At 41.5% G+C, this 18,078-nt stretch overlaps 1 protein-coding gene across 1 annotated transcript; it reads right to left on the bottom strand.

Annotated features, from left to right (window-relative positions):
- Positions 1-8,616: 8,616 nt before the first annotated feature.
- LOC146960860 (CD209 antigen-like protein A) lies at positions 8,617-12,690 on the bottom strand (the record flags this gene model as incomplete). Its single annotated transcript, XM_085771995.1, has 6 exons — positions 12,627-12,690; positions 12,438-12,539; positions 10,837-11,004; positions 9,229-9,371; positions 9,009-9,112; positions 8,617-8,671 (listed from the first exon to the last, which is right to left on the bottom strand). Coding segments are annotated over exons 1-6 (636 nt in total), but the record flags the coding sequence as incomplete, so codon positions are not given.
- Positions 12,691-18,078: the final 5,388 nt, after the last annotated feature.

Here is an 18,078-nt window from a genome sequence, read left to right as displayed (position 1 = left end):
AGAAAGAAAGAAAGAAACAATCAAACAAACAAAGAAGTAAAAAGACAGAAATGGAGTGAGTGAAAGAAAGAAAGAAAGAAAGAAAGAAAGAAAGAAAGAAAGAAAGAAAGAAAGAAAGAAAGAAAGAAAGAAAGAAAGAAAGAAAGAAGAAAAAGAGAGAGGGGGATGATAGATAGAAAGAGGTAGATGGATGGATGGATGGATGGATGGATGGATGGATGGATGGATGGATGGATGGATGGATGGATAGAGAGGGAAGGATATAAAAAGTTACGTAAAATACAAATGAAGGAGTAGAAGAAAGAAAGAAAGAAAGAAAGAAAGAAAGAAAAAAAGGAGACAGAGGGGTTAAAAAATAGGGAGGGAGATAGATAGATAGATAGATAGATAGATAGATAGATAGATAGATAGATAGATAGATAGATAGATAGATAGATAGATAGATAGATAGATAGATAGATAGATAGATAGATAGATAGATAGATAGATAGATAGATAGATAGATAGATAGGACACATGTTAAAAGCTGCATCCTATGTCCTGGCTCCACCTGTAATTGTACTACTATTAAAGGGATAGTTCAACATTTTGGCAAATTGGCCCATTGCCATAATCGCTATAGTCATAGCAGTAGGTTCATTACCTTTAATTGTAGGTGTAAGCTATTTTCAGTACGGCGGAGCGCAGCAGCTGGCTGCTCAGAGCTACGCTATGGAGGCTAATGGAATTTCTTGGTTTCCCTCATTAAACTCATCAAATACAAAATCCCAAAACTCCACAGCGCTTTTGTAGACAAGTTGTGACCTGCACAACCACCACGCTATGAGATAATGACGGAACGATACGAAACGGAGCTGTTTTCGAGGTAAATACATACAAAACCGCTGATGCGCGTTGCGTTCAGGGACAGTTTTTCAGCAAGCAGTCTCCGTATTTACCCTGTATTTACCTCGAAAACGGCTCCGTTTCGTATCGTTCCGTCATTATCTCATAGCGTGGTGGTTGTGCAGGTCACAACTTGTCTACAAAAGCGCTGTGGAGTTTTGGGATGTTGAATTTGATGAGTTTAATGAGGGAAACCAAGAAATTCCGTTAGCCTCCATAGCGTAGCTCTGAGCAGCCTGCTGCTGCGCTCCGCCGTACTAAAAATAGCTTACACCTACAATTAAAGGTAACGAACCTACTGCTATGACTATAGCGATTATGGCAATGGGCCAATTTGCCAAAATGTTGAACTATCCCTTTAATAGAGTTGGAAAGACTAAACGTCTGAACTTAAATTCATGAGAAAAATATAAATTGTTGGAGATGTTTACATCAAAAGTATAAAATAATTGAGAGCCTGATGAATTTGAGCTGAAAACCTGTGTGTGTGTGTGTGTGTGTGTGTGTCTGGGTGTGTGAGTCTGACGGTCTCTCTGTCTGCATGTACATGTGCAGAAAGTAAAACTGTTAAGCGCCACAAAACTCCTCTCTCCCTAATGATCTGATTGATTGGCAGCCTGCCCTCAGAAGTTACCATGGCGACTACCATGCTTACATTTTACTGTGTGGAACAGTGTTGTGTTTGTGTGTTTGTCTGTTTGTGTATGTGTATGTGTGTGTGTGTGAGACTGTGTGTGAGTGTCTGTGTGTGTCTGTCTGTGTGAGTGTGTTGCCTGTGTTTGTGCGTGGACATCCTCTGTCAGTCTGGTTTATCATGTGTGTGTGTGGGGCTGTGTTTAAAAACATCTTAACGAGCAGCCAGGCTGCACCTGCACTTGTTCTATTAATAGACATGATAACGAGCTGGCCACTACAGCTGGACCAACTGCACACAGAGCAGAGCAGAGCAGAGAGATTTGAGCTCTGAGCAGCTTCCGAAAACAGCCCAGAAAAAGAGAACCGTATCTCTTATCAGAATGTGCTGTCCTGACCATCGGGGCAAGGATACCTTCCTGAGCACATTGATGTGCATTAAATGTTTGTAGGGCAAAAACTTTTCTCAGGGTCGCAAGGTAGAAAAGGGGGGCATTTCTGCTTTTCTAAAAAAATCAGCTCCTACTTTTATATTGAAGTGGATGAGCCACTGGAGCGGGTCTAGCTGGACAATTAGGCTCATAGAGACAATTCTGTAAGTCTGTCTGCTGTTTTGAGCACATTAAATGAGACACAACAAGTGTGGCTACAAACCGGTGAGGAAATCATGTGTCTAGAGTTTAATTTGTGGCCGTGCTGGCAATTTATCCAGAAAAAATCCTGAATGTTTTTTCGATCCCTCTCACTCTAACGATGATGTCACTCACTCTGACCCAACCCCATACACACTCATTGAAAAGTGTGAAATTTGTCAGAAATCCTCATGTGCTTTTAAAGGATTTATCTCAAAAACGGTACAAGCTATGAAAAAGTTGTACATACAGGATGAAAACATTAGAAGTTTGTCTACAGCTCAGAATTTGAATGAAGTCTCTAGCTGAAAGTATGTGGACGCTTTAAAGGCTGAAAGAAGTAAGAAGATTTGAAGAGTTTCAAGACTGTTCCAATGCATTCTCTATGGGGAAAAAAAAATCAGAAATAGTTGAATATTGCAAAAAGTATGAATAGTTGAAAAGAGAAAAGACATAGCACACCTGTCCCGAAAAGGCTGAACATTTTGATATTTGAATTGTTGAAATAGCACAAAGTATGAAGGACTAGTTACATGACAAAGAAAGGCAGAAAATGGCCGAACCGAATAACAATAGTGTGAATGCTTCCAGCATTCACACTAATAAGAAAAAATCCACACAATAACAGTAGTGCCCGGGCTTTGCCCGGGCACTGGTCCCTGCAGCTATTTCATAGCTGTTGGGACCAGTGCCCGGTGCGATTGCCCGTGGCCCTAATTAATGCCAAATCTACGAAATACTTCACCAAGGGGGAGTAAGTAAATGTCAAAAAGCAAGGGACCCAAGACAGAACCTTGTGGAACACCAAATTGCACTGAGGAGGATTGGGATGTAGTGTTTTTATATGAGACACAATGCCTTCTGTTGCTCAGATATGATTTTAACCAGGAGAGTGCAGTATCATGGATGCCTACGTAGTTGGATAAATGGTCTAATAAAATGTTATGATCAACAGTATCGAACGCTCCTCATTCGGAGGGAGAATGAGGAGGGAAGAAGAATTGGAGTCTGATGCAAGGAGAAGGTCATTGGTTACTTTAGTGAGAGCGCCGCGGTCTCAGTACTGTGAAGTGATCTAAAACCTGATTGAAAAGGATCACAGAGGCTGTTGCGTGAAAGGTGATCAATTAGTTGACTTGAAACTATCCTTTCAAGAACGTTGGAGATGAAAGGTAGGTGTGAGATTGGCCTAAAATTGTTCAAAACTTCAGGGTCTAGGGAAGGTTTTTTGAGTAGTGGTTTGATCACGGCAGCTTTCAGAGTGGTAGGGACAATGCCAGATGACAGGGACCTGTTTAAAATGTTGAGTATGGGGGTGCCTAGAATAGGAAGAAGTACTTTAATTAATTTTGTTGGTAGTGGGTCAAATAAACAGGTTGTAGGTTTAGATTAAAGCACTATCCTAGAAAACACATCTAGAGAAATTGACTCAAAGTTACCTCCCACAATTTTTGCTCAATTGACACCAAAATGTTTGACTGTAAATGGTATAGCTGTAAATTATTGCTAATGTGAGGGCAGGCACCTCAGAGTACCTGTCTGACGTTTTATTCATTAGCAGGTAGTGTTTCTTATACCCCTCCTTGGTTTTATTTACTATAACAAATCAAACAACAAATTCAGCTATTTTGTAGTTTTTAAATATTTATTAGTTTTGTAATATTAAAGGGACAGTATGTGACATTTACCCCCATCTAGCGGTGCGGTTGCATGTCGGCACGTATTCTTGCTGTTGCGTTTACGTAAACTCGGGCAGAAGTCAGAAAAACAACACACGCTGCATGTATCAGGATAAACAAGCCTCTATGTAAACAAACGGTCCGCCAGCACGAGGCAAAACAATACAGGCGTGACAATATGTTGTCATGGCGATGTCGTATTGTTTACCTGACCCACGTTTTACCGGCTTTCTCTCGTCGAGTAAAATAACATTCAGTCGGTTTGCCGACGGCGTCACTGACGGCGTCATTCAGGTGTCTGACTGCACCTGAAGGCAACACCAGTGCCTCCGTCCTTCCTCACACTAGCTACACGGTGGTGACAGTTTTAACAGGCGCTGTCTGGAAAACTTTCTCCCCGAGCCGAGAAGCTCCGGCGGCCCGAGTTTGTGGTTACTTACAGCCATGGTGACACTGAACGTAAAACATGGCGATTCAACATGGCAGAGAAGGTTCGGTGAACCCCCCCCTGTATGTTTGTAACGACTTGTAACATCTCATTCTAAGGTACGAGAAAGCGCTCGTTTGTATGCGGGCGCGATTCCACTTCAGTGAAATACGTATGAAAGCGATATTTGATTTTTGTCAATAAAAAGCCAATAAAGTCCCATACTGTCCCTTTAAAGGTAATGTGTTAAACTAATTGTTGTTGTTTCTTTCTTTCACCATCAGGTCCATTATCATCAGTTGATTTTAGTTTGCACAATAAATAGAATTTTGATTTGAATGCACGTCTCTGGCTCTCCTTGTACCTGGGGATAAATTTGTTTGTGGGTTTATACAGAGACCCTTACAGTGGGGGTGGTCACAGTAAGTACATTTTCAATGTTCATTAAACAAAATTGGAGTCATGGTAGATGATGTTTGGAAAATATCTGAATTTTATCTCAAAAACTATTTTTTTTTTTTTACATAATTTTGAATTTCGCCCCCATGCGAACAATTTGAGTCAATTAAAAAATGGCATTTTTGAGCATGAGTTTTTCACTTATGGAGCCAATAAATCATTGTTAAAAACAAATTACCAACATCTCCATGCTGTCTAGATGCAATTTGTGTATTTTCAGATTTTTGTCTTAACTACATTTTTGATAGCCGTTTCCAGATCGGACCATGTCATGTCCGTCGACTAACTATGTCCTTCGATGTTAGAGAGGGTGTAGTGCTGGTGTAAGTTCACAGCATCTTCATTCTTAAAATATCTATTGTAAGAACCAGAAAGGTAATTTCATTGACTGTCAGTCACACTTCCTCATACGCATAAAGGAGCTGCACTACAGAAAAAGCAGCCATACCACGAGCTATTAAGCCCATAAGTTTTGAGCCAAATGCAGAGCGGGAGATTATAAGCACTATTGCCCCACCCTGGGGTTGCCTCGAACATCAGAAAAATCCCACAGGAACATGTGAACAACATGAAAAACATGGTTTTCATTGGAGGGATTTTTTAATAACTGAATTTTTGGCAACTGTTAGAAATCTGCCTTTACACACTAACAGCTGCTGTCTTGGTTCTTGAAAATTGTGCGTTCAAGCCTCAGCTCGTGCAACATTTCCATATGAGAAATCTACCCACACTTTTCACAAAGGTCCAGTCCCATGCCAGATGACCTCAACTGGAAACACATGACAATAGTCCTGATGACGGCACTACAGCAAGCCTCTAAATTTCAAAACTTTCGCTTTTAAATAGCCTAGTCTTGCCTAAAATTGCCCAGCCCTGACCATTGCTAAGCAGCAGCTATATATATTTTTTTTTTAAGTTGCAGTGCACTGAGGTCTTGGAGCCACTGATCATGAATTCAACTTGACCTTTTAAGTTCTGAGTGAAGCAGACTCACAGTGAACACCGAGGCCAATGAGTCCAGCCAGCAGGAAAACACTCAGCAGACTCAGAGAGAGGACGACAGCTCCAAGACATCTCCTCTCAGAGCTGGTGGGACCTGAACCAAGAAAAGACCAGTCAATAAAAACAGTCACACATAAAAACAGACATTTGTTCTCTGCTCTGTCTGACTGACAGCTCTTACCTGTGGGATTTGTTGAAATGTTGGACTTGTTCAGCCTTACATCATCAACGTTGACATAGATTTCGTCCATTGATGCTCACTACGATATAGAGGATCAGCTGCAGCAAGGTCCAACATGTAAATGAATCAACGGTTTATGGCTTCAGCTTTATCTTAAAATGTAAGGAAGCAACACATGCTTCTCAAATATGCTACTTTAAACAGGAAATGTGTGAGTGTAACAGAAATCTACAGTCTTATAGTTAAAGCAGAAGTAAGCGATCCGGTCGTTTTGGCTAACTTCTTGTGATGGAGTTAGCAGTCCCCGCCCCCGTGTTTCGGACCAAACACTCTATGTAAGTGATTGCTAAGATATATTTAAGATTGTGTTTGTTTGGTACATGCTGTGTGTGAGTGTTTCACTGCAACAAGTTCACAGCACCCTCATTCTTAAAATATGTATTGTGAGAACCAGAAAGGTCAATTTGTTGACACCCAGTCACACTTCCTCATATGAAGGAGCTGCACCGCTGAAAAAGCTCAAATACGTTTGTGGAGCTTCCTCTAATTCCCGTTCTGTTCATTTTACTTGTTGGTCGCATGACGAAGATTGACTGATGGACTGATTTCAAGCAGCGGCGCCGGATCCCCCCCCCCCCCCGCAAGCGTTCCCCAGACCATCATCATCGTAACTTCTCAAAAAGAAAAAAGGAAAAAAAAAGCTGTGTATTCCGGTCTCCTGTGGCAACACGTTCTCACTCCCAGTGCGTCAACAGCCTGACGAACGGTCACTCTCCCTCATCGTCACATGCCTGACTCATTAGATACCTGTTTTTCGTCAGGTTTTGACGCGCTCGGCTTTCAGTTGATTCCAATGCAGTCCCCTTCGTGGCGATATGTGACGCTCAGAGCAAGTGATCCAGCCGACCGGCTGCGGCACTGAAAGACGCTGTGAGCAGAGGATAACTTTTTTTTTTTTTTTTTTTACTTGTCCTTAAAGCTTTATTAAACCTGATGCTGCTGTGTCTGACGTAGCTTTCGGCAAGGACGTCCTTTCGGTTATTTATTTATTTAATGATCATGGTGTTGGTGCAGAATAATCAATCAATAAATAAATAAATTAGGCTACGTCCTTGTCGGAAGCTACGTCAGACCAAGGGGGGGGTTGTGGATTCTACAGGTGAAGACCACTTCCGCGTTCAAAAAGCTGCTCTGTTTAATCAATATTCTGAAGAAAGATCTGATTATTAGCCATAACGCTGTAACCATCCAAGGAAGACTGTGTAACAATATTATGTGCTTCTGCTGAGTCCAAAAGCCCCGTGTAATATCAACTTTTTTTTAAGAAAACACGCTTTGTTTCCAATGTCATATCACGGAGAAGCACTACATTACCCATAATCCTCATATCAGCGACGTGTCTGATTGGTTGAGCTTGCTGTTACCAGCAAATGAAAAAATGAAACAAATTGAGCTTATATTATTTTCTTAGTAACTAAAAGGTCTTAACATCTTTTTTGTTTTCAACATTGAAAAAAAAAGGGTGCTATATTGTTAAAATTCAACAATAAAGTGCATAAAAGTTGGCTTGACTTCTTTCTTTTTTTCTTTTTTTTCATAATTTTCACCAGCATCTTTCTGGTCCACATCACATCACATTTATTGTAATTTTTAATTCAATGAGTGAAATTGTATTTTTTATCTGAAAAACATTATTATGAATTCAAGGGTCAGATGTCACTGATTAGTGTTAAATTTAACCTTTTTGACCCTGTTTCCTTGAATAAATCACTAAGACTTTGATGCGGGAAGCTGAGATTTTGAAAGGTTGTTCAGAGCACTAGGGACAAAGCTTCTGTAGAATTTCAGACCTGTCGGACCTCCAGAATGGTCACAGCTGACCGTCCAGGCTCGTTTCTCGGCCTTCAAAGCCTAGATTTAGAAGCCTTTTGTCTAATAACGTCCACATTATTGGGGTTATAAGGCTGAAAGTTTAATGTATTTGTCCGGGGCCTAAGGCCATCCACCATGTGCAATTTCAAACCCGTGCGACCTTCACAAGTGTCAAAGGTCGCTGATCTGTGACCTTTTTGACCCCGTTTCCTTGAATAAAACACCAAGACTTTAATGCGGGAAGCTGAGATTTTAATATGTGGTCCAGAATGTCTAGTAGATTGTGTGTGCAAAGATTCAGAGCTTTGTGACATTCAGAAGGGTCACAAATAGCCAAAAAGCAATGCTCCTTTCTCTGACCTCATATTAAAGGAGAAATGTTTCAACAGCAATTCATTAATAGCTTCCAGATGCTTTGGCCTATCAGGCTGAATTTTTAGCTAAAGGAGCTGGTGTACGATCAAGAAGTAGAGGAGCTGTGCATAAAGCCAATTGACCCTTTGTCTTTGCATTACGGGTGCAGGTGAGGGTTTGAGTCGTCAGTTGGAGGTAAACTGCAACGCAGACAGAGTATGATGAAAAAGCTGTGCAGTTAAGAAACAGACAGAGTTGAGTCATGTTTAGCATCACCTCCAGGTGCTTTTTAATGTTGAGAAGCTATTTACATACATCCAATCTTCAGCAAAGTCAAACACAGATACATACCCACATTTTGAACAAACACAGAAGAACAGATAAAGCTCTACATAATCATTGCAAACACTAGAGAGCCATTTTTTCACAGATTGACTTCATTGGCAAATTACATGCTTCATCATTCCACTCTCTCTTATCTTCAGTTGTCACATGGGTGCAGTCCTCCACACCACTTGCATCATTAGGCTCATTTTTGCGCCAGTAACTAGAAGGGAACAAGAGCATCATGTTTATCATGTAAATGTTGTCACACTGGTGTTTGAGTGTAGCCATACAGTAAATGCATTATGACTGATTATGATGAGCATTATAATTCACTATGCCATATAGATGTGGTCTTCATAGAAAGTGTCATGTGGTGTTTAACAAGGACCTTACAGCAGTGGATGTTTTTAGTAAGACCGCCTGCTGGAAAAACAACTACAACAACTTGCATCGTCCTGTGTGAAAGCATCAAGGTGATCAGGGAGCTGCTGTACAACTATTCTCATGAAAAGACATTGTTGGATAAAATATGTAGTAAAAAAAATAAGAAGCCTTACGCCAGAGTAAGTGGAGTTCCATCGACCCATTTCCAGACGCCTTCCTTCTCTTTGTCAGTCAAACCAATCCAAATTTCATCTGAGGTTAATCCAATGAGAAATGTCTGGTAAATATGAAGAGACCACATTATACAGTTATCTGAACATATCAGTGACACAGGAAAGAAGATTAATGTTAATCACACACACACACACACACACACACACACACACACACAACCTGCTCTTCAGCATTGTCTATGACGACCAGATCTGCTCCTCTGCCTCTGCAGTCCTCTCTGCCTTTGTCCCAGGAACGACGGTCAATGGAGAGGAGGTAACAGGAACCACTGAAGATTGTCCATCCTGAGGGACATGTTTTCTCTGCACGACACAAGAGGATCACAATGACCTACCAGCTTGTTGTGTAAAGGCGTTTAAAGCCCCACTATAGCCGCGTTTCCACTGCAGGAGTTCCTGGTAAAAGGAGGGGGTAGGAACTTCTACAGGGTCTGGGCAGCTAAGCTGCCAGGACACTATTGTATCCCTAGGAATTCTTCTTTCTTTCTTTCTTTCTTTCTTTCTTTCTTTCTTTCTTTCTTCTTCTACCGAGGAAATCATACTTCCCATGGCTGAAAAATCACCAAACTTTGCACAAAGGTCCAGTCCCATGCCAGATTCACTCACTTCCAAGGACATGCCCCCCCCCCCCCCCCCCTCTCTCACACACACACACACACACACACACACACACACACACACACACACAATCAACATTTAAATGTAAAAACTTTAAAAATTCCTGCGAAACCAACAGTAGATGCTACAGTTCATTTAGACTCAATACAAATTATGAAGTCCATCACTGTTTTTTTCAACAACTGTAAAACTTTTAAAATGTATCTCCTCCCACAATTTTTGCTCAATTGACACCAAACTTGCTACAGAGCATCTTCAGACTGTCCTCAACAAAACTGCAAACTACAGTGCATGAAAACGTATGACTGTAAACAGTACTGTAAACATATACCATCCAATTCTTTCTAATATGCATTTTCAATCTTCCTGAAAAAAATTGAGAATATTTTTGAGTCATGGTTGATGAAGTTTGGCAAATACCTGAATTTTATCTCAAAAACTGAATTTTCGAGAACATTTTGAAATCTGCTCTAATGGGAACAACTGCAGTCAATGTGAGAGTGGCATTTTTAAACATCACATTGAGCAAAACACTTATCGCTAAAAACAAATCACCAACATTCCCATGCTGTCTAGATGCAATTTAGGGGCCGTGTCCACCAGATGCGTTTTTGGCGCTCTGGGCTTCTACTTTCCATTCAAACCCTATTGAGTTAGGCGCTCACAGCGCTCAGAACCCAGAGTGGTTCACACGGCCCCTTATGCATTATCAGATTTTTGTTTAGATATTAGAATTTGTGACATTCTGACCATTTTGGAAATCTGCCATGACAACAGCTGCCTGGCAATTAGCTCAGTGAGTTAAGAGCTGGTTCTTGGTGTCAGAGGATGTGGGTTCAAGACCCAACAAGGGAGTTGACTAAAACACCACAGGCACAGTAGATTTTTAACAAATACATATCAGAATTTTACCTCTTTTTACAGTGGTTTCAAATCTGCCTGCACGACATTGAATGGCTTACTCAGTTTGTGAAGCCACTGTAGCACTGCTACTGCTGCAATTAGCTCAGTGCGATAATTTCACGCTCTTATCCGCTCCGTAACGGTAAGCCCAAAAAAGTGTGCTAAGCCCCCTGACTATCACAAAACTCCTCATTTTTACAAACATGGGTCTACCAACCCCCTGTTACACAAACATGCAAAGACTCACTGCGCTCGTACAAACGTTGAAGCTCATCCCGCTCTTCAGTGACTTCAGTGAGGGTGGAGTTCAGCTGGTCTCTCTCTTCAGTCAGGGACAAAGACTTGTTATAACTGATCTGGAGATGCTCACTCAGTTTGGCTTTGACAGAGGAGAACTCTGCAGCTAAGCCATGATCTGAAATAAATCAAGACACACAAAACACCTGCATTTATATCATGCAAACAGAAACAGGGTCAGGACCACATGTTTCCTTTTTTTGCAGCCGCTCAGGTTTCAGTCTAATCCATGGTAACTTTTTAATATCACCTGGTGACAGTTCCAGTGTGCTGTCTGAATTTGCATTGCATGTTGTCCACTTAAACTCATTACAAATTATGAAGTCCATCACTCTGTTTTTTTCTAAAACTGTAAACCTTATTAAACCTCCTCCCACAATTTCTGCTCAATTGACACCAAAATGTTTGACTGTAAACGACTGTAAAAATATACTTGCAAATTCTTGTTAAGTAGGCTACTGTACATTTTCAATGTTCATCAAACAAAATTGGAGTCATGGTAGATGATGTTTGGAAAATATCAGAATTGTATCTCAAAAACTAATTTTTTTTACATCATTTTGAATTTCGCTCTCATGCGAACAATTTGAGTCAATTCAAAAATGTCATTAAGCATCAGTTTTTCACTTATGGAGCCAATAAATCATTGTTAAAAACAAATTACCAACATCTTCATGCTGTCTAGATGCAATTTGTGTATTTTCGGATTTTTGTCTTAACTGAATCTATTGACAGCCGTTTGAAATCTGCCTTTACACACTTCCAGATCGGACCATGTCCTTCGACTAACTAGTCACACACTTCCTCATACGTATAAAGGAGTTGCACTACTGAAAAAGCAGCCATACCACAAGCTATTCAGCCCTTCAGTTTTGAGCCAGATGCAGAGCGGGGCGGGAGATTATAAGCACTATTGCCCCACCCTGGGGTTGTGATGCATCAACCCCAGTCTGCCTGAAACTGCCAGTTAGCGTCTGCCATTGGTTCGCAGCAATTTGAAGGCAGAAAAATCCCACAGGAACATGTGAACAACATGAAAAACACGATTTTCATCGGAGGGGGTCTTTAATAACTGAATTTTTGACAGCCGTTTGAAATCTGCCTTTACACACTAACAGCTGCACACAGGTGACTGACTGGCTAGTCAATTTGTGAAGCTACATCTAACATTTCCATTTGCCAATGAGCTCAGTGAGACAGAGGATGGTTCTTGATGTTGAAGATTGTGCGTTCAAGCCTCAGCTTTCCATATGAGAGATCTACCCACACTTTTCACAAAGATCCAGTACCATGCCAGATTTCCTAAACTGGAAACACAAGACAACAGTCCTGATGACGGCACTACAGCAAGCCTCTAAAATTCAAAACTTTCACTTTTAAATTGTCTAATCTTGCCTAAAATTGCCCAGCCCTGACCATTGCTGAGCAGCAGCTATGTATATATATATATTTAAGTTGCAGTGCACTGAGGTCTTGGAGCCACTGCAGGATAATGATCCTTTAATCATGAATTCAACTTGACCTTTTAAGTTCTGAATGAAGCAGACTCACAGTGAACACCGAGGCCGATGAGTCCAGCCAGCAGGAAAACACTCAGCAGACTCAGAGAGAGGACGACAGCTCCATGACATCTCCTCTCAGAGCTGGTGGGACCTGAACCAAGAAAAGACCAGTCAATAAAAACAGTCACACATAATAACAGACATTTGTTCTCTGCTCTGTCTGACTGACAGCTCTTACCTGTGGTTGAAATGTTGGACTTGTCAGGGCTTTCGTGATCAACGTTGACGTAGATTTCGTCCATTGATGCTCACTACGATACAGAGGGTCAGCTGCAGCAAGGTCTGACATGAAAATGACAAAAAACTTGATGGTTTCAGTTGTTTATTTGAAGTGGTGAGGAAGTGGCAAGTGCTTCTCAAACCTGTCGCTTACAACAGGAAATTTGTGAACTCAATTTATTATTCAGTGAAAAGACAAACAATAGAAGTTTTATAGTTAATGTTCATTTGCAATTATTGTGAATTTGGAGAAAAGGGTTCATACTAGTGAACTGGTGACAAAGCAGTAAATGTGAGTGTACATGTCCTTATTTAACGTTGGACCCTGAGCCTCGTCCTGCTCTGCAGGCTGCAGCCAGAGACCCTTGTGACAGTTTACAGTTCAAATTTCTGTGACTGGAAAATTGATCAAGCATTTCCCAGGTTTTCCAGGATACATATTCAGTTCGTAAACGTCTTAACAACCATTGCTGTATAGATTAGGTGTAGCCTACAGTTACATAAATATCTACTTTTCTTTTATAAAGAGGCATTTTCTGGACCTAATTTATTAGCTCAATTGCATATTGAATTTTATGTCAAGTAACAATATTCTCATCAGAGAGCATGTTTTTTGTTCAAAACAGCTAATGCTGTCAGGTAGAAGTTTGGAGCTGCTACATTTAGACTTCGGGACTGTCTATAATCATAAGATGTGGCCCTTTCTGCCTCAGCCCAGGAGGCAGAGTGAGTGGAGAGGAGGTAACAGACACAACTGAAAACCTCCATCCTGCAGGACACGTTTTTTCTGCAAAGACACGTCAAACTAGCCTAGAAATCTAGACGCACCCTAGTGGCAGCAAATGTATTTGCTCTGCAGGTGGGTCTAGAAACGAGCCATAGGAACTTTTTGAGTCTCGAACACTGTTTGTGTTCACCAATCACAGCGCTCTATCTGTTTAGAGAGTCATTGGGCGGGCTTAACGCGATGACGACATACTTGCGACGGTGAAAAACATGACAAGATGGCTTTGGCAAAGGAATCGTTTGAATCGGCGTTGGCATCAACTTTGAAAGAATTAAACTTGTCATTTTCTTTAAAAGTGGAGCAAGAAACTGCACTGAAGTCATTAATTTCGAAGAAGGATGTATTTGGTGTTTTGCCGACGGGATATGGGAAAGGTTTAATCTACGTCATCCTGCTCTTTGCTCTGATTAACATAGCGTAGCGCTACCCTATTGGTGCAGAGGCAGTTGGAAAGACAGTCTAAATCCCGGCCCCTGAATTGAGCCGAGGTCTACCGGTCGTTGCCAGACTAGACATTTTAATGATATAGTCTGGCTTGTCAGGCTAACGTCAAACATTAGACACTGTCGAAAATCACACAGTAACCATGTCCTTCGACGTTGGAGAGGATGTACAGTAGTGCTTGTTTGGAGCATGCAGTGTGTGAGTGTTTCACTGCAACATGTTCACAGCACCTTCATTCTTAAAATATCTACTGTGAGAACCAAAAAAGGTAATTTTGTTGACACTCAGTCATACTTCCTCAAATAAAGGAGGTGCACTGCTGAAAAAGCTCAAATATGTTTGTGGAGCTTCCTCTAATTCCCATTCCGTTCATTTTACTTGTTTGTCACATGACTAAGATTGACTGATGGACTGATTTCAAGATGCACAGGTATCTGAGGAAAAAAAAAAGTTACCTGGAGAGTGGAACTTGCATGTCACTGCTTGATGCACTGACTTTAAGGGTTAGGGTTAGGTAATCCAAACCATCTCAAAGGTCAAAGGTCTTCTTTTTTCATCTGTTTGGTACTGTGGTGGCATTTTTCTATGGAAAATGACATAAAAGTTTGATAACAACAAGACCAGTGAACAGAGTGTTATGCCACCTTTAAAGATCACGTATGAACTGTGTTATTATTTCAACAATGACTACATTACATTTAATGTCATTTTGTGTGGGTTTGAACAGTTAAAGTATAGTTATTTTGTGTTCTTATATTGCTTCATTTCAACATTGCATTATCACTACTGGCATAGTAGCCATTTTGATCTCCAAAATTACAACATGCTCCTTAGCACCACCTAATGGATGAGAATGTGCACTTCTACAGGATCTGAAGGAGTGCAAGGCTTAGTGGTGAACGGGGATGGATGTGGAGTGCAAGGCGATAGTGGTGAACAGGGATGGATGTGAACTATGTATGACCCTTATAATACTTTCTGCTGAGCTAGTAGTTTTGGCTTCCGGCGCACTTACATAGAATGGCCACCAGGCAAGGATCGAGGAGGTGCGCTTAGTGCATGGAAGTCTATGGTAACAGTCCAAATAAGGCTAGTAAAGTGGTACACATCCGGAGAAAAGTATCAGGGTGAAACCAAGGTCACAGAATAAAGTTCACAGTCAGCAGATCAGACCTCAACAGGTGGGAGTGAGAAATACTGAGATCAGCACATGCCCACCAGTAGGCCTATATAAACCACACTTTGATGATATGAAGGCAGTCACTTCGTTTTGTTTGTTCCTGTCGAAACTCTTTTTCGTGTACTTTGTATTTTGTAAGTGACTCGGGGTGTATGCTTTTACTTTACTTCTGTTCAAGAGTAAATAAAAGACAACTCTATGTCGGATCCATCTTTGGTCAGCGTTTAATTGGAGTCTTTGAAGTAAATGTCGGACAAGTTCACGGCCCAAAGGACGAGCTTTTTTATCACGACATAATATTACAGTGTAGTGTAGGCAAAATGAGATGGCGTTTCTCAGGGACTCAAAATACAACACACACACACACACACACACCCCTCCCACTCCCACCTCCACATATAGCCTACCAACTCACTTATAAAATCTAGAGTAAGATTCTATAAAAATAGAGTAAGATTCTGGATAAATAAATAGTTTAAAAAAAAACAAGCTAAGGGACAACTAGGAGTTTCTCCAGCGGCAGAACGAAAAATTCTGCGACAATAAAAAAGTCTCATATTAATGTGGATGAATCTACGTTACCCACACTTGTTAATGGGCCCATTTTCGATAAATATATCTTTTTGTCTCTATCGTTATTTTGTTATTATTAGTGGTGGCGGAAATGCTGGTCGAGCCGACCAGCGTTTCCTTACTTTCGGTTTCGCGGTTTATGGTCGGAACTATGTGATCGTCTTCGAACCTCTGACTTTAATTCTTGATGAATGAAAACATGAGTCTGTCTTGCGCCGGTCAAATAAATTCACGGTGCGCGTGGAGGCTCATAAACGTAGTGTGAAAACGCTTCGCTTTTCCAAAACTCCTCGTTGTCCCTTTAAGTGCAAGAAAATGCGACAGTGTGAACGGTGGTCAGAGCAGTGCAGTTTCAGCTGTTCATTAGCCTAATAGCTTGTGGGAGGAAGCTGCTGGTCAACCTGGTGATTCTGCACTTGATGCTTCTGAACCGTTTGCCTGAAGGCAGCAGCTCAAAGTGCTTGTGAAGAGGGTGTGACGTGTCTGAGGTGGCTCTGCTCCTGCACCGGCTTTAGAAAAGTTCCTGGACAGAGGGGAGGGAAACTCTGATGACCCTCTCTGCTCCCCTGACTATCCTCTGTAGGGCTTTTTGGTCTGACACACTGCAGCTGGAGAACCAAGTCGAGATACAGCAAGTCAGTACGCTCTCCACCACGCCTCTGTAGAAGATCCTGAGGATGTTAGTGGGGAGGTAGGCTTGTTTCAGCCTCCTCTGGAAGTGCAATCTCCGCTGGTCCCTCTGCACAATCCCAGAGGTGTTCTTGCTCCACCTCAGGTCCTGCGAGATCTGGACTCCGAGGAACTTGATGTTTTCCACCCTCTCTACTGTTGAGTTGTTGATGCAGAGGGGGGCATGCACTAGGGCTGCCACAAACGATTATTTTGATAGTCGACTAGTCACCGACTATTTTTTTCGATTAGTCGACTAATCGGATCATACGTAAATTGAATGTAAAACATACAGCTTATCGCACCAGCATGCAGCTGCTCTTATATACCATCATTAGCTTTCAGCTTGAAGTGTTTAAGGTATATGCTAACTAAAAATAAGGACGATGATAGTTCATTAAACTTTTAATGAAATATGCAGCTTTAACTGTAGCATAAAGTGAACAGCTGAGTAAAATAAGGATAAGGCACTGGCCTAAACAACACCAAAATAAATACTTAAAGGTTTTTTGTCTTCATTTGTCTCTGGCATTAAACATAGCTACATTTAAAGCAGAACTATGCAAGTCGGCCGGAAATAGCTCGCTCCTTCGTTGGTTTCTCTTTTTTTCCCTCTCCGGAGCTCCCCCACAGTTCTGGGAGGCACATGTCACTGTCGTAAAAAAAAAGAAAAAAAAACTCGCCGCCGCCACCTCCTCCACCCCCCCTACACGTGCTTGTGTTTACTGCTGTTTGCTAAGCCCTGCTAACACGGAGCTAATGCTAACACGGAGCTAACGCTAACACCGAGCTAACGCTAACACCGAGCTAACGCTATGCTAACACGGAGCTAACGCTAACACGGAGCTAACGCTAATACAGCCACACACAGGCACAAAGACACAGACATACACACACAGGAATAAAGGTTCCAAAACGCGAAGGTGTGTGTGTGTGTGTCATGATGTATTACATTATCTTATAAAAGACCCATGGTGTGTGTATCTGTGTTAGCATTAGCTCCCCGTTAGCCACAAGCTGAACTTCATCAGTAAACATTTCATGTTTCCATGGTTTCCTCCGACTTTCCGAACTCAAACCAATCACGATTCGTGACATGCATGACGTATGCGTTCTTATCTCGTACTGCCGTAAGGCAGTTTCTCGCGATACTTCTATCCATTGACGAGATTTGTAACACCGAGACGGACGACTGATCTTGCAAGTGCGGTTTTCAGCCAGTGGGGGGGGTGAGCGCATTGGCCTAGACCCCATTCACTTCATAACAGGTCACTCAACCATCACAGTGACTCTGAGCCACAATAATTACAGCCAAAATCCTGCATAGTTCTGCTTTAAATAAAATTAGGTGGACACCTGAAACTAAGGAATTGTTCACAATAATAAAGTTTTGGTAGGCCTATCAATCAAATATAACTTGTGCTCATTGTAAATAATAGGAGTCGTTCTGTTAAAAAAAATCAAATAGTTTATAAGACAATCGTCTTGTCTGAAAAAATGTAGATGTTCCCTTTTTACTGTCACAGAAGGAGAAACATAGAAAGACTCCACCAGAAAGTTCTGTGTGAAACTGTCAAATGAAAACAAGTGAAACTGAGGTGCAGCTCAAACTCTGCAAGGTGTGGACTGTGATGAGAAGCTACCGGAAAATATTGACGTAGATTTACGCCGGGAGAGAAGACTTCCTTATTAAGATGAGCGCTCATTACGTGACCAGGACGCTGTGACCAGACGCGGTAACGCTCTAGTATTCTCCAA

Source organism: Trachurus japonicus, unplaced genomic scaffold, assembly GCF_045865225.1.
Source record: "Trachurus japonicus isolate A0001 unplaced genomic scaffold, Traja_1.0 AP029896.1".
Classification (NCBI taxonomy): Eukaryota; Metazoa; Chordata; class Actinopteri; order Carangiformes; family Carangidae; genus Trachurus; species Trachurus japonicus.
Note: the sequence above shows the minus strand (reverse complement) of the source record. Positions and strands in the feature narration are given on the sequence as shown.